This window comes from Larus michahellis, chromosome 2, assembly GCF_964199755.1.
Source record: "Larus michahellis chromosome 2, bLarMic1.1, whole genome shotgun sequence".
In the NCBI taxonomy this organism is placed as follows: domain Eukaryota; kingdom Metazoa; phylum Chordata; class Aves; order Charadriiformes; family Laridae; genus Larus; species Larus michahellis.
The window spans coordinates 8,123,360-8,143,453 of record NC_133897.1 but is presented as its reverse complement, the minus strand read 5'-3'; the positions used below and the strand labels follow the sequence as shown (position 1 = coordinate 8,143,453).

The following is a 20,094-nucleotide window of genomic DNA, read 5'->3' as shown; positions in this document are numbered from 1 at the left end:
CGGAAGTCCAAGGTAGCAGTTCTGCTGACCCCTCTCCTTGCTTCTCGCAGAATCAAAAACTCTATCATTTCATGGTCACTGTTCCCAAGACAGCCTCCAACCTTCACATCCCCCACAAGACCTTCCCTGTTTACAAACAACAGATCCAGCAGGGCACCTTCCCTAGTTGGCTCTCTCACTAGCTGTGTCAGGAAGTTATCCCCAGTACATTCCAGGAACCTTCTAGACTGTTCCCTCCCTGCTGTATTGTATTCCCAGCAGATGTCCGGCAAATTGAAGTCCCCCACGAGGACAAGAGCTCACGATCTTGAGACTTCTCCCAGCCGTTTATAGAATATTTCATCTGCCTCCTCATCCTGATTGGGCGGTCTATAACAGACTCCTGCTATGATATCTGCCTTGTTGGCCCTGCCCCTGATTCTTACCCATAAACACTCAGTCTCATTATCACCATCATTTAGTTCAAAGCATTCAGAACACTCCTTAACATACAGGGCCACACCCCCGCCTCTCCTTGCTTGCCTATCCTTCCTGAAGAGCCTATAGGCATCCATGGCAGCACTGGAGCTATGTGAGTCATCCCACCACGTTTCTGTGATGGTGACTACATCATAATTATCCTGCTGCACAATAGCTTCCAGCTCCTCCTGTTCGTTGCCCATGCTACGTGCATTAGTGTATAAGCACTTCAGCTGGGCTATAGGTCCTGTCTCCTTTTTACCGGCGGGAGCCGAAATTCTGCCACCCCCAGACTTATTCCTAAGGAGCCTGGTTATGCCCCCTATCTTTTCCAAGTCTAGAGTAGATAAACTGGTTTACTTCAGTAAGCTGACAAATACATTTACCACATTCTTTATGGCGAATTTGTGACTCTGTGTCATTCTGCATCGCAATATATTTATTTAAAAGTATTTATTTTCTGGCAATGCTGACCTACTTTAAATGCTGTGGGGTGCTGTTACCTCCATTTTTTTTCAGCAGCCAGCAGAGATCTTTATACTTCAGCTTCTAAACCTTTGACGACATTTTAACTGCTCATTACTGTATGTAGGCAGCCACTTTATCCTTTTCTAGGTGGGCTCTTGCTTCAACTCAGAGTTAATGGTTACTATTTATTGCATACTTTAAACCTGCATGCAGCAAAGTTGCTACGTGCACGTAGTGCCTTGGAAAACCCAACATGAAGAACATGCCGTCCCTAGCCAGGCTGCGCAACAGTGTGAGTACGTGGGTAATTCACCTGTGCCCTGGAGTCATGGGGACAGCTGAGATGAAATAACTCAACGTCCAGCATGACTGAATCCTAAGATGGGTGACAAATAGTCGTGAGGTTCAAAGAAAAAGAAAACATGCTGTGCAACATGCAAGAGCATCTTAATTCCTGGATAGCTTTGCTGTGCTGTTATTGTAGTGGGATGTTTTCTTTTGGGTAAATAATTAGTGCTCTCTGGAGAGCTGCAGATGTGCTGTAGCATTATATGTACTCAGCCAGAAACTCTAAGTCAGGCTTGAAGTATTATAGACAGTTCAGGTGTGGCTGGTTTTATGTGGAGCTAATTGCCATCACCTTTTTCTCCTGGCTGCCTCGTTTTTCCACCCCATTTCCCTGGCTTTTTTGGCACTGCTTCCCCCATCCCTGTTGCTGCTGCAGCCCCCCAGAGCAGTGCACGTTGCCGAGGGAGGGAGCACGAAGCAGCCTGAAGGCAGAGGGATCAAGGAGGCAGCAGCAGAGCTAAGGCATCTCCATTCATCCATGCTGCCATTGCCGAGTCCTCATGGAAGTGCTGGTCCTTAGAGGTCCCACTCTGAGTCCAGTGAAGCTGAAAGGTCATATTGCAGAGTACACGGCTTCATAGATCCCAATAAAGAGTCTTGGGTACGCACACAGATATACAAGAATTTTATGCTGAAGCCTGTAGTTGGAGCTTTTATTCTCTACCCACCAGTTCCTACTCCTGTGTGATTTTCTCCCATTTCTAGATGCTGCAGTATCATCCTCCTCCTCTTGTTTTGTGGGACTATTTCTGTTCCACAAAGGGTGTTTCTCAGACAAGCCCTTAAGGGGTATGTTAGAAACAGGGTAAGACCCGTCTCCTGTCTTTCAGGACTTTTAAAATTCAGTGCCTTTGTTAGAGAAGGAAAGTGCTGGGCTCTCTGCGCTGGCCTACAGGGTGTAAATCAGGTCATACTGAGATCGCTACCCCTGAGTTTTGCGCAATTCTGATGCAAAACTTCCCGGAGCATCGCTGATACCAATGTTGCAGCCCCTCTGAATGCCTCAGGCAAGGCTGAATGGGGGACCACCGAGTCACTGACATTAATTTTGCTCTCTGATTTATTCATCCCCTGAGATCAGGACATCTCTGAGGGACTTCACCCCCATCATGGAGATTACAGTCCAAAAGTGTCAGTCCTTTGCTCCGTGAGTTATTGAACACCATGTCCTAGCCCAACCCTCATAATTCTCCCCCGTCGCTCAGAGACCTTCGCTGACCCCAGACACAGCACAGCTCTGCGCTGGCACCTCTCCAGGAGCGTCTCCAGCCTCCTCCTCCTCGCCATGATACAAGAGAGAGGCTGCATCCCTCCATCTGCATAGCTCTTGACAGGGGGACAAGGTGGGAAAGGCGGTGGGAAAGGCCAGTGTGGAGCAGGGCACAAGGCTGCTATTGTGCAGCCTCCAATACTGTTATTGTATGAACACCTAATCATTTCAATATCATTTGCATTTGGGTATATATGTAAATACAGAGAAAAAACCCACCCCTCTGCTTTAGTCCTGCTGAAGCACTAGACGTATTAATTCGATCATGCAGCTATCCTGCTTTTGGTACCCGGGTGGCCAAGGCACCTCTGGTGCTGCAGTGTGATCCAAGTGGCTGAGTCACCATCCCTGGAGGTATTTAAAAGACGGGTAGACATAGTGCTTAGAGATATGGTTTAGTGATGTTTTTTGTCAGTGTTACGATGATGGTTGGACTAGATGGTCTGAAAGGTCACTTCCAACCTAGGCGATTCGATGATTCTATGATTCATCCCTACCTCTTATTCTTGGGTCTTAATGCTTTTTTTTCTTGTATTTCCTTTTCCAACCCTTGCAGATCACAGCTGTTCTTTGCCAAAAATGAACTCGAGAGACTCCTTTGTGCGTCCTACTAAGAGCTGGTATAGTTTATGGTTCAGTTCAGGAATTTTTCCTCCCCATTTCATCTTTCCATTGGCCTCTGCTGGTCTTCCAGCTACTGCTGTTGCTTTTCCTGCCCTTCAAGGAGTCACTTCTCTCACCTGTGCATCCCCCAAGTGCATTGGCTTCTTGGCTGCAGGCTGCTGTGGTGCACATCTGTATTGTGCATCGCTTTTGGTTGCTGCTCCCTGTGCTCAGTAGAGGGCCAGGGATAGGGCAACTGTGAACATGACGACTGCGTTCCTCATCAAAATATGAAAAATCTTTCTCATTTATGTACTGAACAAAATCTCTGCCCGGCCATGCAAAGCTCTGGCTCACCAGGTGCTTCAGTAATCACTATATGCTGCCATGTTTCTAAGTGGTATCTTCACAGAGAGTAGCTCCATTGATTTCATGCCACTGCTTGCTTAGTAAGGAGGAGGAAATTATAATGGAAACAGACCCCGTGAACTCATCTAATTTTACTTACACAACCACCAGATCTTTGTGGAAAATTATAGAATATAAATAACACCAACCCATAGCCAGGCATTTTTAGTCTCCTCTGGAAAATTGTGGAAGGTTGCTGTACTACCAGTTTGAGATTTATGATACTTTAGGCTTGTTCTTGGACCAAAAAGATGAAATAGAGTTGGTGTTTTGGAACAGCTCGAGGGAGTTGTGCAGGAATTTTGTGCAACCAAATCTGAAGCTGTTTGAGGGTCTGTCTCTGAATTTTTGCAAACCAGAATTGTTAAACTCTTCAAATGGAAAAACAAGAGACAGCTGGTACAACACTGACTGTTTCAGTTGGGCAAGTAGTTTTGTAGCTTTCCACGGTCAAAGATGTGATAGTTATGAATGTGCCTTCCTCATAGTTTGGTCTTTGGACCATAAGTGAGTGTTTGATTCACTATCAAAGGCACAAGTGGGTTTTGGTGATTTTTCTCCCTCAGTGTTACTGAAAGTGTGAAAATCATACGCTCAGTCCAAGTATGTGAATGACCTAGAAGTGCCCCAAAATTAAATCTTTTTTAATGACATGTATTTATAAAATGAATAATGACTGCTAAGCTTGAAATGCAAAGACTTAAGAATTTGAAGAAAAAAAAAAGATAAGAAATCTGAAAAAGCTATTTGCATGGAAAGTTGATTATATAAAGCGTTTCCTGGAGGCTTATAAATTGTCCTTAATATATAAGGAAACTGCTAGAATTCTGGATCATTTTTCATACGGACTCCTAGAACTTGTCAATAAGGGACAGTTGAAAATATAATTTAATAACTTTCTTTGGGTGATTTCACATGTCACACCATCTTGTGCAAGATGATGTACAGTAACTCACTGCTGCTTTTTGTCACCGAGGCTGCTGCATTTCAGTCCTGAGCCTCAGCATCTCTGATAGAGAACGTGCACTTGAAATCCCAATTTGAAACAAGGTATTTATTCAGAAATCAGTTTGGTTTTTCTCAGATCTTCACTAGTTGCCTAGCCAGCCACATCTGAGCACAAGTATTTGGTCTGGGAATATTTCTGTCATAAGAGAGTTTTTAATTAATTAATAAGGAATACATAAATATTTACATCAATGTGATTTGGACACCTCAGGCCTGTAGATCTGAGAATAGCTTGGGCTTCTTTGGCAGGATGCATCAACATAAATGCGAGTAGTCATTAAATAATGGTATGAAATCATAACAATAAAACCTCCCTGCCTATTTTTCATCCCAGAAGGGTGAAAGAAAATGGCAAATTATTCAATGTTTTTCATGGATGTCAGAAACTGGACAGAATCCAAGAACTAGTTCAGCAAATATTTATGAAACGGTATCTAAACCATTAACTGTTCTGCTTATCTGAGATGTAGTTGTGCAATCTGTTTCTCCTGATTCGTACTCCTTATCCAAAGGTGGGGGAGGAAAAGGCATGTTTTCGAGGTAGAATTTGTGCCAAATGAGACTTTGAGATGAGAACCAGTTTTGAAGATTAATTAAAAAAACCCACACCTTAATAGATCTGTGTGATTCTTGACATTGGCTGCATCAAACTGAGCCCATTGAGTGATTTGAAAGGGATGATTCAGGCATACGGGACATTTTCCTGGCTGTTAATACCCCTTTTATTTGATCTGATCTCTAATCAGAATAATCCTTTTAAGTTAGCTGTAGGGGAAGCATTTGAGCTGAACCTTGCTTTGCAGTCTGGCTTGTAGGAGAACCTCTTTTATTCCAAGATTAATCCAGTCTTCCCTTTTGCCCTCTCTAGGTCAGCCACAGATGCCTACCTTTGTCCTACAGCTCAAGGAAGAGAGATACAAATATGTTTTGCTTGCTCCAGCTGGTTGACTGGTTTCTCTGGTACCCTTGAAACAGAATTTAAGAGGAAGCTTATTTGTTTTCCTAAACTGTTTGTATATTCTGCATGCATAAAATACTTATTTAGCTGGGGAAAAAACTTCTAAATATTTGTTCATTTTTGTGTTAAAAAGGGCTGCCACTGAGCTTGTCTTAAAATGGTTCAAGTAATAGCTGCCATTTGTCAGTGAACAGTATGTACTTTTTCCAGCTTTTTTGCTCCAAAGGGACTTGTTTTATCAGATGCACTTAGCACGGCCAGGGAATGGACGGCAGCGGCCGTTTCCCAGGACATGCTCTCAGCCTGGCACAGGAGGGGCATCAGCTGAACCTCACCCCTGTTGCTGCTGAAAAAGAACATACTGCCTGGCTTCAGTGATATTTATCATTTTATTTAGACAGAATTAAGGGCAGTGTTGGTTGTACCCAGTTGCAAAGAGCGCAGGGTCCTGCAATGAATAGGATAAATAGATTGAGAGTGATGTGTAAGTCAAGCCCACCTCACTGTAATGATTTACTGACCGGTAGCCATTAATTAAAGCAAACCCTCCATGTTAAAGAGTATTTCAATACATCATCACAAATGTTATTTCGAAATGGCCAAGAAAGGGCTGGCAATGCTTCATGGCTTGGGATGCGGCCACCTGTTTCTCCAGAGAGGTGTCAGTTCATCGCATGAGTATTTTGATGCCTTTTGTTTAAAATACTGGAAGCTGCAGAGGTGATCTGTCTGGCTTCATGTTAGCTTTGTTCTACCAGAGGTGACTTCATCTGTGGTAGCCTTTGATAGCATCTTGGCCAAGGATATGGCCCCATGGTCTGGTGAGTTATTTCTTTGCCAGCAAAGGACACGGTGAGATTTGTTTGGTGGAATAATCAAAGCTGAATGTGGTTATAAACAGGGATTTTTTTAAATAATTCTGGATGAAGAAGAAAACTCAGATCCTCACCATTCTTCAGCTCCTACCGGGAGAGTTTGCATTGCTCTGCTGACACTTGTTCACATTATACCCTTTCAAAATCTCTATTATCTTTATTTTTAATTGTGATGTTATACTTTGTGCTTGGACACTGTTTTTTCCCAGTGAGGTCTTTATAATAAATTACAAAGTCAATTAAGTCTTCCTCTTAAGTCAAGAGGGAGAAGTTAAGCCTGGAGAAATAATGTGACTTTGTACAGCTAGAAAGTGAACTTGTGGTGAAGCGGGGAACAGGGCTGTTATGGTGCAGCGGATACTCCAGCAGTTGAAAATGCATCCGCTGCTCTGTGCTGCCTTCCCCCAAGTATTCGACACTGATGCAGACGCAGCCTCAGTGATCTGAAACTTCTGCTATTGAAAACAGGATCTTTTTTTCCTTCTGATCACGTTAAAAACATCTGCGGTTATTCGAACTCTCAAACTTCCCCGGTGTACCCGTGACATTTAGCTAATGCACCCAAGACGGCGCTTAATTACCTGCTTGTACCATCCGTGCATGTCGCCGGCCCCCGTCAGAGTTAATGTGGCAGGTTGCTGCAGTCGCGTAATCGAATCTTGCGATGCCTAAAGCAGTTTTGGCAGGGAGCCTGCAGCAAGGGAGAAAACCATCATCGCCTGCCTTCTCCCGCGTTACCTACCGCTCCTGCCATCCTCTCGCAGCGCCGCGATGGGAAGGAGGAACACACCCAGCCCTGGTCCCCATCTGTTGCAGCATCGGCTTCAGTAGCAGAGCCCAAGATGTTTAAATGCGCTTGCCTTTAGGGAAAAGCTTTGAATGCAGTTCTTCAATGGACGTTTCCAGCCAGACTGCAGGATTTTTCAGAGCTGTAAGTCAGAACGGGGCTTGATTGTCTGTGGGTTTCTTTGGATTTGATTCTTTTTCTTTTTCTTTTTTTTAAATTCATTTATCTTAGCAGGGGGAATAGGTTTCGCATTCATTTAGGTGGACACCCGAGTGCACTGCAGGACTCTGCCGAGAGGCAGGCATTCTTCAGGCTGTGTAAGAAATGCGTGTGTTGGAAGAAATTTTGGTGTTGTTTTTTTTCATCGTGTTTTGTCTCTTTTGTATGCATGGCTGGCACAGGGCTGTTGTCCTGTTTTTAGAGCATTTAATTACAATAGATACTCCAAGGCTGAACAAAATGTTCTTTATCTAGTTAAAGAATGTAGCTTGGAGGGTTTTTTTTTCCCTTGCATAACTTTTCCTTAGTGTTTTGGAAAGAGAGATTATCTTTTTGGGGGGTGTTTATTAATTTCAGCCTAAAGCCATCTGCTCTTTGCATCCTGCAATGCCTTGTTTCTCATACTGCTCATCTCAGAGCAGCCTGAACTGCTGGGCAACTAATTGCCATGGCTAGTCATTGCAACCCCCAAACCGCAGGTTTTTGGGAACTCCTCTTCGCTTATTGATTTTAACTTGATATTTGACGAGATTTGCCAGGATAAAGAGGCGTATTTCAGGCTTCATGCATTCTTTTTGCGTTTTTTCCTTTCTGCTACCAGACTTAATGCTGAGCACGCGTAGTTTGTGCTGCAATTAATGGACCTGTGAGATAATGAATGTCCAATAATGACGAGGCTGACTCTTTCCTGGGATCAGACCTGAAGCCAGAAGGGCTTAAAGGTGCTCCTTTAGTGGGGTGATGGGAGGGGTTTGGTGAATAGCAAATGAAATTTATTCTAGTATAAGATGCAGGGTATTTTGCCAGCATCTTGTGTGTTTTGCTTGTTGATCGGTGTGTTTTAGCTGCTGGTACAGGCCACAGGAGAGATTGGGGCGTCTGCCTTTGGGGAAGAGATTTCTCTCTCAGCTACATCCCCCATACGGGCTGAGGAATCGGGAGGCTAGCAGAGGCTGGAAAGCAGAGACTGCGCTGACTTCCAGCAGCCCCGGGAGGTGAGAGAAACCTCAGGTTGCTGAAACTGGGAGTCTGAGGGGCAGGAGCATCTGTCAGAAGAGGGAACGTCGGGCTGCAGGATGAAAGGATCCTGCTGACATGGGGCCAACCCTCAATCCAAAGGGGGAAACCCAGCAAAAGAGGACTCTCTTGCGCTTCAATTTAGTTCATTTTTATTACTGGTAGTGGAATAAAAATATATTTATTTTTAAAAGTGCCACAGTTTGAAATAAACACCAAAAAAAAACCCCTCAGACCCCACCTCTTCAATCTGTGCTAGGATGTCTTACAGTCATGAAGAAGAAATTAGGAGAATTAAAAGAAATATTGTACCTTTAAAGGCAAACCACAGAGTTGGTGGAAATCACCTGTAGCCAGAGTTTGCTTCAGGCAGCAAACAGCCACTGGTTTTCCACCCGGAGCAGAAAATCCCTGTGTCATTTCAGCATGTTTGGCCACTCAAATAAGTCCAGTGATGAACTGATTCAGAGCCAAGAAATACGTAATCATCTCAAATTTAAAAGAAATGACAGTTAAAAGACTGAGAGCTTTTTATCATGTCTGTATACACACAGTATATGTTTATTTAAACTTCTGGCATATATATTGTCCTATATGAGACCATGTTTTATATATAATTATAGATATAATTATATCTATTAAATTATATATAATTTTTTAATAAAAAAAATTATGCCCTGTGAGATAAGCTCTAGCATGTCACATGTGGGAGGACATAGTCACCAGTGACAGTCTCTTTCTCACTGTAGGTGCTAAAATGCTTTTGCTTTTACAACTGATAAAATGGATGTGTTTTGATAAACTTATCCTCTTGCTCTGATGTAAAAGACAGTTTTCTAATAGGTTATTTAATGACCTTTAGTGCCTGATTGCAGTTCTAAGTCCAATATCTATTCCTAATAGAGCTCAAAATACATATGAATAAAACTTCAATTTAAATGCATACCAATAGTTGTACAGCTATTTAATACATATAGGTAGAAATTAACATTCATGATGAAAAAAACACAACATTTTTTAGGGACATATTACTTGCATGAACTTAATTTTCAGCAGTGAGGAAAAATCAGTATTTTTCTGTGAAAACAAAAAGAGAAAGCAAAGCAACACTTTAAAAATGTTATTCTGAATCAAGATTTCCTGCTTGTGGATTTAATTCACCCTGAGGAAAAAAAAAAAAAAAGGCTTGGTTGTCTTTTGCTTAGCTTTGTTTCCTGCTTGTGTGCTTGTTTCTTTTGCAGGAGGTTTTTGGTGATGCTCCTTGGCAGGGCGGGTGTCCGTACTGGGGTGAACCGCAGGCAGAGGCTCTCCCTGTGCCTTGGTTTGGTGATTCCAGTGTGAGCTTTATTTTTTTGGTGACAAATGGGTTTGGACTGTCTGCCACATGGCTTGGAGCAACAGCCAGTTATAAAATGGCCTCTCCCGCGCCAGGCTTGTACTCTGCCCATCTGTCACTGTGTCCAGGGTGTCCTGCTAATTTGGAAATGTTTCCCACACTCTCTGAGCAGGATCAAATCCTTCTTGACGCATTTTGATGCACAAAGTGCCAGCCAAATCAAATGCGGATTTGCCTGTTTCGGTTCACCAGTGTCTGCTGGGTTTCAGAACCGTTGCATAGGGCAGAAGTGACTTTTGGCGTCACGCGTATGTAGATGTCAAGCTTAAGTTTTCAATTGGATTTACCTAAATGTAAGTGTGTTTGCTTGTCTTTTCTCCACAGTCTATTCGGATAGGTCCTATGTAATCATGATGCTTACATGGGCACATGAAGAATAAGATGGTTAAAATCAGAAGGAGACAGAAATTAATATGGCTCATTTGGAAGGGTTTTTTCCCCTGCACTGTATCTGAAGTAGGAACAATTACTGGGAAAAAAAATAGTCGATACCAATGAAAGCTGTAGCCCTTGAAAGAAGCCTGCAGTTTATTTGGGGAAATATCTGCCTTAAAATTTTAGCATTGCATGTACAGTAATTAGAAAAAAACCTCAGTGTGTGTTATTTCTGTCCTTCCCTTTCCATATGAGGATTATTTCCAAACTGGACTCACTGCGAAAACTTATTTTCAGTGATGGCTATTTCAAGTAAGAGTGAGTAATCCTTTGTTGTGCTCTTCCATTTGTCTCATTGTTCACAAGATTTTCCAGGTGGGTAAATATTTTATCCATCTTTCTTCCAGAGATGGTCATTGGTGTCTTCTAAAAACCTTTTCCGAGCAGAGCTGTGGTGCTTTTTGAAACACATCCCATGAGAGAGCCTTAACGAGTGGTCAGGGCTTGGTGTGAGGAGGCCTGGAAGTGCGAGATAAATTATCCCTCGGACTTTTCCCTTAGATCATTCCAATTCTTTTAACAAACATGCTTTTCTCAGAGGTTGTATAGTTGGTCTGTTTTCTTAAAATTTAAATTCTAGTTGTTTCAATTGGACACAGTGGCTCTTTCGTTCTCACTCCCATGGGCACTCACCCTGTCAAAGAGTTAACAGTGTTTTCTACATAGCAGCCCAAGCCCTGTAAAGAAAACGTACATTTTAGTAACACTTAGAAATGCCAACAGAGATTAGGACCTCATTGTGCTACCCTTTGTATGGATGCTTATAGTGTGTCTAGACTGCAAGTAAAGACGTGATTGAAGCTGGGCTTAAATTAGCCCAGCTGAGTCCTGAGAGCCGTACAACAGCAGGATCAAGGAGCTTGAAGTGAGCTAAATTGCCGGAGTATTTACTCAGCCTCCCGCGGGGATTTTGCAGCCTACGCTAACCCGGGTGTTGTCATGGCTACACTTTTATCAGTGCTGTGCAGAGCTGGGTGAAAGCGAGCTGGTGTAAACCACACTCACCATTGCTGTGTAGACATGCCCTTAGTAAGATGCAATCCCTTGTCTGGACAGCTTGCTTTCTAAATAGAGGGGAGAAAAGGGAAAATATGTGATTTTATTCCCTTTAGAGGCAGTAAAGTGGGAGAGGTAAGAGGCAGGGTTCGTTTATCCTGTGTTGGATCATGCAAAGTTTAAGCAAATTGTCTAGCCTCTCCCATACCAGGGGGAGAGGAAGGTGGTGCCATTGGAGATGCTGGCTTTTTCCAGCTCTCTAGGATGGACAAAAAAGTGTGAGGCAGACGAATAGTGTTTTGGATGGCTGAAGTTAGGTGCCACATGCCTTGATACCTTCCCAGAGGTAAACCAGAAAGCCAGAGGAGGCAGTGAAAGTCGCATCACTTAAGTCCATCCGTGAAGCTATTCTGGACTGGATATGCAGTTTGTAAAGCAGTTTGGGTTCCCACAGGGTGAAAGATGTAATGTAATTACATGTTCAGCCTGGAGGAGAGAAGGCTCTGGAGAGACCTTATAGCGGCCTTCCAGTACCTAAAGGGGGCCTACAGGAAAGATGGGGAGGGACTCTTTATCAGGGAGTGGAATGATATGACAAGGGGTAATGGTCTTAAACTGAAAGAGGGGAGATTTAGATCGGATATCAGGAAGAAATTCTTTACTGTGAGGGCGGTGAGGCACTGGAACAGGTTGCCCAGAGGAGCTGTGGATGCCCCATCCCTGGAGATGTTCAAGGCCAGGCTGGATGGGGCTCTGAGCAGCCTGGTCTAGTGGGAGGTGTCCCTGCCCAGGGCAGGGGGGTTGGAACTAGATGATCTTTAAGGTCCCTTCCAACCCGAACCATTCTATGACTCTATGATTCTAATTTATTAGTATTGCATGGCATTGCTAACTGGAAAAAATAATAATGGTACCAAATTTCAGCATCTCTCAGCTCAAAGCCAAGGGTGGAACCTGAAGGACATACAAACTGGATTTAGGGCGGAGTGCTGTACTATGAATGTGATAGTGGTTTATCTCTGAGAAACTGAGCTTTCTTCTGTCCTTGAGGGCTTTTTATGTTGCCAGCTTCAGCAAAATGCACCTTTAAATAAGGAGTTCAGAGGGTGGAGAATGAAGTCATCCATTCATTTGGGAAAAGAAAAAAAGTAGTTTAGCCTATGAAATAAAGCATGTTGTATATATTGGTCTCTTTTTACATGTGGTGCTAAAACTGTAAGAAAAGCTATAGCAAAGTGACTAAATTTTGTAGACATGAAATTGTTCTCTGCAGCTGCAGAGTGACGTAGGAAAATGCAGCAGGAAAGCATCAAGAAGGGAATCTTCCCACGTCTGGGCTCCATGTGTTGTCCCCTTTGACCTCCCCATTCAGGTCTTCAGCACACCAAGCACAGAGCCATCCTCTTCTTCCTTTCCTTGCCTAATTTCCTCTTTGCTTCTACTTTTTTTTTTTTCTTTCTTTTTCAGTTGAGAGACTACTTGATCAGAGCAAGTCCCTCACTTGCCTGGCTTTCCAGCTATAAGCTTGCTTCTAATTGTTAAGATTATTCGCGGTTATTAACTGACGAGAATGTAAAGAAGTGGCAACAGGCAGCTGTCTTCCTAAAAGCAGTGAACTGGAAAAAATAGTGGCAGTTCAAGTATTTATGGCAGAGATTTTCTGCCTGGTGTGAATGTCACCTTTTTTAGTCTTATACATGCTAGAGAAAACCCTGCAAGTCCTTCTCAGACGAGGACATCAGCTGGACGTTTTCAGTTCTGATTTTGTTTTGTTTTACTCTTCCTTGAGGAAATGGTTTCCGAAGACATTTGGCCTATAGAGAGTGGGGAAAAACATAAAAAATGCAAAGCACGGTGACTTTTAAAGTAGCTGAAGTGCGGAGATGATTTAGAAAGCCTCACGATGATCCTTGCTTTGAATCCCCTTCGGATTGCCCCCATGCTGCAGTCTCTCAAGTGTTTTCATTACATTATGGCAAAATGATCTTTTGTTTCCTGCGGTTCTGCTATTTCACTGTGGCTGAAGTTATGCTTTATACCAAATGCGTGCTTTTCTCTGCAAATACATTGGGATCCTGTGTCTCTTTTATGTAAGACAACCGTGTAACTATTGGAAAGCAATTCTGTTGGCACTGAGTATGTGCCATCTGAAGGGTTACTTTTCCAGCCTCCTGTAGTCCCTCCCTGTAGTCATGTCTCTTGGTTGTTTCTTAATTCCCTCATCACTCATCTGACCACATTTCCCAGGCCTGAGGTATGTTATCTTCTGCTTTCACCTTGTGTCTCTTAACTTCGGGTGCTTCTTTAAGGAAATGTCTCATCAGAGAAAGGTTGTCTCCAGCTGAGCACCCAGGAATAGCACTTAATGATGAGTTTGTGTGTGGATTGTGGTGTCACAGGGAGTATTGAGAATTTTCTTTTCCTCCCTGACTTGCTTTCTCTGCTGTTCTCTCACTTTCTCCGTCTTTTTTTTTTTTCCAATGACATTTTGTTATTTACACTTTTGCTAGGTTGTCCATCTGCCGTTGTAATAAACATGCTGCCAGTCACTGTGCTGTGTGGTTCGTGGTGTGAAGGAGCTGACAAACCAGGCTGTCGTGTGCATGGGGATCGTATTCAGGCTTCGTCAGAGAGCCCCTAATGATGTTCTGGGATTTACTGCTGAGTGGAGAGCAGTTACCTTCATCACAGCATTTCTGTACACCCCTGAGCTCTCTGCACGTTGTAAATATTCTGGGACTCTGGGCAGAACTGATTGCATCCCACCCCAGGCTCTCTGTGCTCAGCTCATCTGCAAAGGCTGAATCACCAAGAAGATATGGTGGTGTTTCCTGGCAGGAGAGCACAAGACTTGAAAGAAAATGGCATTTATTTTTTTTTTCCATGAACAGCATAGGAATGTGTTCTAGTGGTTTAAGTCTGAAATTGAGAACAAAACAAAAAAACAATCCACAGTCTCTTGGCAGTTTTTGTTGATGAACCGTGTCTACAGCCTCAGAAGAAAAAAGGTGAATTCCCTGTACGCTGCTGGAGATTAATGGCTGTCAGCATCAGTCAAGAGGTTTAGAAATGAAGAAGGGTGTGCTGAAGGCTGACAGTATCCCATGATCAGGATAACTCGGGAAGAACAGCTTGGAAGATAGCCGTTTTTAGGGAAATATCAAGGCCTTATTGGTTTTATGGCTGTCTTTATCCCCGTCCCCTTGAAATACTCAGCTTTAGTAGTTCTTTCTGACCAAGTGGTGGCAAACCAAACCAGGTGACACATGGGTAAGACCAGGGGAGAAGTGGCTTCAGTAGCTCTTCTGTACGTTGCCTGTTTGTTGTTGCAGCTGAAAGAAATGCCTTGAAATTACATGAGGGATGATTTTCTTATGCAAAGTTTTTGCATGCAATTTTTTGGATAAAGGTCATTGAATAATCACCAGAAGGATGGTGATTTTCACATACCAAGATCTGGGTTAGATCTCAGACAGCCATAACCCCCTAACTTTTTAGATTGTGCCTCTTGGGACTAAATATTTCCCATTTCTTCCAGGCATGTCATTTAGGTGATTTACCCTGTTATTTCAAATCTGATGCTGTATCCACCTTGACATCAAAGTGCACACAGCTGGTCCTGCACGGTCACCGGGCTGACTCCTGGACCACGCTGCCTCTGGCATCTTCATGCCGCAGACAAAATAAAGCCTCTGTATCTAATTTCTACCATCTCAAACTCTCCAGACCCACTCAATTGTTCTTTTTTAATATGAATAGCCTTAAAAGTAATAGCAGACAACTAAATTGGAATAGCCTTGTGCAGTACAAAGCTGGCTCGCACAAATCTAACCAGCTTTGTACATCTGTTACTGCCCACTCCCATTGAGTCATACTGAGACTTAGTCACCCGCATCCTCAGTCTCTCGGTACGACTTATATATCTGCCTCCAAAACACATGCTGCAGTCTAGATGGCATGGGGGAGGGAGGAAAGCAAAGCAATGAGCAACCTACTCCTAAAGGAATAAAGCGATGTAGCAAGTCTTATGATACTATACTACCACTAATATATCAAAACAACAAAAACAAAAGGACAGAAATTCCTGTGTATGTCGGTTTCGAATCTTTCCTTGTGCAATAACGGAGTGATTTGATATAAATCCTCAAAGACTTCTAGATAGGATTGTTCTCAAAAAAAAGGAATTTTTCTGTTCAATCAGAGCTACTGAGCTATGCCCTCTATTCCACAGAGTTCAGCCTTTGGATTCTCCTTGCAGGCTATTAGCATATGTAGCATATTTGCTATTCAGAGTTTTACATAGGCTTGTAATAGGTACAAATCCAAGGCTGATCTAAAAAAAATCTGCTGGTGTGCAGACTGAGCTGAAAAACCGTTCACAGCTAACGTTAATAAAAATCCTGTCTTTCTTTGTCCTTGGTAGGATAGTTGAAGTGCTCATAGCTCAGTAACGTTAGTGGAGGAGGAGACCCCGAGAGCCCTGTTAAGGTGTGATGCTGAGGAGTGCAGCTTTTAGCAATTTTTTGTGAGCTCAGGGCTCTTGTCAGCACTCGGCTTAGTTTCTCTGTATCTTGTTTTCTTTGTTTATTTTATTAAAGGAGCTGTCTCCCCATATTGAAAAGCTGTCTTAGTAAAGTGTCACCTCTTGCTTGAGTTATGTTGTAAAAAGAAACTGTAATGTCTGGCAGGCATTTCACATCCTTAAATTTGGTGCAATCCTAGCACATATATAGAACTTAGTGAAACAGAAAAATACTGTCTCATAGGTGACACCATCAGTAGTCGGGCCTGTGTGATGCTACCTACGCTAGGACTCTGAAGTTGCTTATAGCTGAGGAACGCAGCCTTTCAGCAGAGGTGGGCCATGGGACTGCCATGAAGTCACTGTGACCTGAGTCACCTTGGAAACACTGCCAAAGAGTTGGCCACATCTGGAGTACTGTGTCAAATTCTGGGTTCCCTAGTTCAAGGCAGACAGGGAACTGCTGGAGAGAGTCCGGTGGCGACTATGAAGATGATCAGGGGACTGGAGCGCCTCTCTGATGGGGAAAGGCTGAGAGACTTGGGTCTGTTTAGCCTGGGGAAGAGAAGACTGAGGTGGGATCTCATCAATGCTTATCAATATCTAAAGGGTGGGTGTCAAGAAGATGGGGCCAGACTCTCTTCAATGGTGCCCAGTGACAGGACAAGTGGCAACAGACACGAAATGGAACATGGGAAATTCTGTCTGAACATAACGAAACACTTCTTTACTTTGAGGGTGCCAGAGCACTGAAACAGGCTTCCCAGAAAGGTTGTGGAGTCTCCTTCTCTGGAGATATTCAAAACCCACCTGCACGCATTACTGTTCAGACTGCTCTAGGTGAACCTGCTTTGGCATGGGGGTTGGACTAGATGATCTCCAAAGGTCCCTTCCAACCCCTACCATTCTGTGATTCTGTGATCCTGTGATCCTGTGACCATGTTCATGGGTCATTGACACACCACCATGGGCACAGGACTTCACCCAGCCATGTTGTTCATGGCCATGTCTTGCATTTGAAGGGACAGTTGCAAAGCATGGCAGCAGGGAGCATTTTGTGAAACATTCTTTTGATACCCAGCCCTGAAGTTTTGGACCAGTGTTAAGCGGGGCCATAAAAAGGTCCTACTTCCATCCAAAATACCTTGGAAATTGGTCTCTGACCTGTCAATCGCAGCGTGCCCCAGCGTGCCTTGTTGGCTTCTTGGCTTCAGCCATTGCAGAGAAGCTTTATCAGCCTGGCTGCCAAAGTAGCCTTGAAACAAAACAATAATAAAAAAAGAATCCTTTTTATTCTGTGTTGTTTACTGGATTCAAGGCTTTAGTGCTCTATTATTTAAGCTTGCAGCCTCCACAGCAGAATTGCTGGAAACCCTCTTCTGACACCAAGGTCTCCAACTACAGCAGCATCCAGACCAGCGTGTCTGGGCAAGTCTTTTTGGCAGAAATCCTCCCCAGTAAGGAAAGGAACAGTGAAACTGGCTTGAAAAGGTGAAAAATGGCTTGGCTAACCATATCTCGCTCCTGTTGCTATTTGGCTATGCTATGCCAGCCAATATATCCTAAAATGTGGTTTTCTTTCCTATTCTCCAAAACAGTTCTGAGAATTGGTTCTTTGTTTTCCCAAAATATCAAAGAACAAGAATTTTATTCTTCCTTCTTTTCACATAATCCCAAGTATTCTGGTATAAGGACTGTCAAAGAAGAAAGAGCTGGCATTAGGAAGGATCACCCTCTAGATGTAGGGGTAACCCAGACAAGAATCACCTTGGAGTTAGTCTCACCTTTGGAGGAGAAATTAGCGTGAAGAATCTGTAACCTTCCAGGTATCTGTTTTCCCTCTGGAGGAAATAGGGAAAGAAGTGGTAGAGAAGGCAGGAGTGCTTGCAGACAGAATCCTCCTGACTTACACCCTGCAAAAGCCAAAAAGCACTGTTGACAAGCCTGTTAAAAACAATAAAGTCGACTTAGTTGCTTTTTTAGATCTATTAACCCCCTGTGCTATCAAGAAGAAAAGTCGTGGAAAACTGCCTGTTGAGTCACTGTTGTGGGAGATTGCCCTCCCCAGGAGGGAGCCTGGCTGGTAGCAGGAGCACCGAGCTGTGGCTCTGCTGTGTCACAGCTCTGCTGTCCTCTGGAAAAGGCTTTGGTATCCCTGGGGCCGTATTCTTCAGTGAATATAACAGGAGCTGCCATGACAACCTCTTGTAAATAAAAGTGGATTGAAATCAAAATAAATCTGAAGCAGCTTTGTGGCTGTAAAGTAAATCTAAACTGCTCAAGAGGTCATTTTTTCTAATTGGGGATGACAGGAGTGATGTCTGGCTGTCAGATGGCACTGGGTGATGTGAAACACTGACTGAGGATCAGGAGCACAGCAGGGAAGCTAACAAAATTTTACAAAACAGACTTTGCATACTGTTATTCCAGGTTAGCAGCACTAGGAGCTGCAGTTTCTGGTGGCCTTTCTTCCTTACAGCGATGGTCATAGACTGGGGTATTCACAGAAGTTGTCTGTCTGAGGATGGAATGCAGGACGGGTGGATACAGGGAGTGATGCCATTCGTTCTTTAGCCAGGGCTCTGCAGTCTCAAATGAGAAGGACTCTTTCTCGTACCGAGATGTTACTGAATGCCTTTGACAGAAGTTTTTTAATCGTCTCTCCAGAACCACGTGATTTTCCAGGGCACTTATTCCAAGCACAGTAAAGCAGAGCTGTGGAGCAAGAAAACTGTTTTAAGAATGGTTTCAATCCCAGGTTAATGGCAGGGCGAGCCTTCAATGTGTATCTGTTGGCATAAGATCAGAGCAGTCAGGTATGTGAATAAGGGCTAGGGTTGCAATGTTGGCCTGTCAAGAGTAGTGTGCTGTTTTGCAACACTTTTGGAGCTGTTTTGTTTTGTTTTGTTTTGTTTTTTTTAAAGAGTTACTGTATCATCAACCGCATCAACACGTGCTTCTGGAAGAGGAACACAAGAAATAAATAGCTATCTAGTCTGTATTCTAGAGAGATACACGCAAAGAGAAAATAAGCATCTAATATTTCCTTGTTTAACCAACAGGTTGGAATTGAGAGGGAAGTATTTGCGGCCTGGCATTTGATATATGTATTTTTTCCTTCTGTAAATGGATGCCTTCACATACAGAATCCTGTGAAGAAGTGAAAGATGAAAAAATTGTTAGGTAGCAGCTGCAATTACAGGCTTTGTCACAGAACTACAAGCACAATTATTACCTGTTTGAAATGCTCTCCAGCACTGTATTAACAAAGAAAGGTCTCATGCTGTCCAGAGAGATATAGCTCCAGTTATTTCTGCTTACAAGTAGAGATCTCCTCTTCTGCACGTTAGATGAAGTTAGCGTACCACCATATCTCAAAGTTACATAGAATAGAGTCATCAGCTGGGTTTCATGATACTTTTAGACTTTAGAATTTAATACATATATGTTTTTAAGCTTGGCATTGTGACTGGGAACCGAAATTTAGCTCCTAGAAAAATAGCTTTACCTACCTACCCACTCCTCTTTTTGAAGGTTTCTGATCAAAAAAAGAAGTTATGGTTTCATTCTCAGCTGTTCCAGATTTTCTGAACTGTTTTTTTTTAATCTGATTACTAGATATGGGTCCCCTTAAACCCAGTTTCTTCCATCCAGTCTCCAGCTTTCTTAAACAGCAGGTTTTCTCCCTGTGGATTACAACAAGCAGTAATATAGGGACGCTAATATGTGGAGCTCAGAAGAGGTTATTTCCTTGATTTATTCCATGGAAAATAACTTAGCACACATCAGATCCCAGCCTCTGGGAGGGTAGATGGGTAGAGGAAAATATCGGTAAATCCTTTGGCTAATTTAAAGTAAACACAAGGGGATATGTTTTTGTGTAACTTTCCATTAGGCTTTTAAACTTCTTCACAGAGATTCTTCACTTAAGTCCTGCAGTAACATATGAAGTAGGAGTAACAATAATAATGATAATCTATTTATTTACAGTGTTTATAAATGCCACTTATGGATGAATAATTGTTATATGGAGTGTGTAAGTCATTTTGAACTTAAATATTTATAAGAATAAGCAAATTAACACAGAAGCTTTTCTTTAAGGTCCTGCAGTGCCTGGTTCAGCCTCCGTCCAATCTTGCTAACAGTCGAAATCTAAACCAAACAAATTGCCTCTTCTTTTCGTTTTGAGATGTTTGCTTACATTTTCATTTACAAACAAAGGCGATATGAAACAGAGCCGTCAAGGCATAGCGAAGAGGGTGACATTGTATAGCTGGGTTGGTGCTTTGTCATTTGGGCCTTTGTAGGTAGTTCCCATTGAATGT

At 43.0% G+C, this 20,094-nt stretch overlaps 1 protein-coding gene across 6 annotated transcripts in view; it reads left to right on the top strand.

Annotated features, from left to right (window-relative positions):
* Positions 1–20,094, top strand: part of PRKAG2 (protein kinase AMP-activated non-catalytic subunit gamma 2) — a 236,415-nt gene that overhangs the window by 54,794 nt on the left and 161,527 nt on the right. Inside the window, exon 1 of one of the 6 annotated variants that reach the window (XM_074574047.1) lies at positions 6,717–7,328. The exons of 3 other annotated variants lie outside the window; for them this stretch is intronic. In XM_074574047.1, the coding sequence (XP_074430148.1) occupies positions 7,248–7,328 (81 nt within the window). In that variant the 5' untranslated portion in view covers positions 6,717–7,247. Of the gene's footprint in view, positions 1–6,716; positions 7,329–20,094 lie in introns of those variants that run through there. 2 more of the 6 variants (XM_074574051.1, XM_074574057.1) reach the window with 2 other exon arrangements.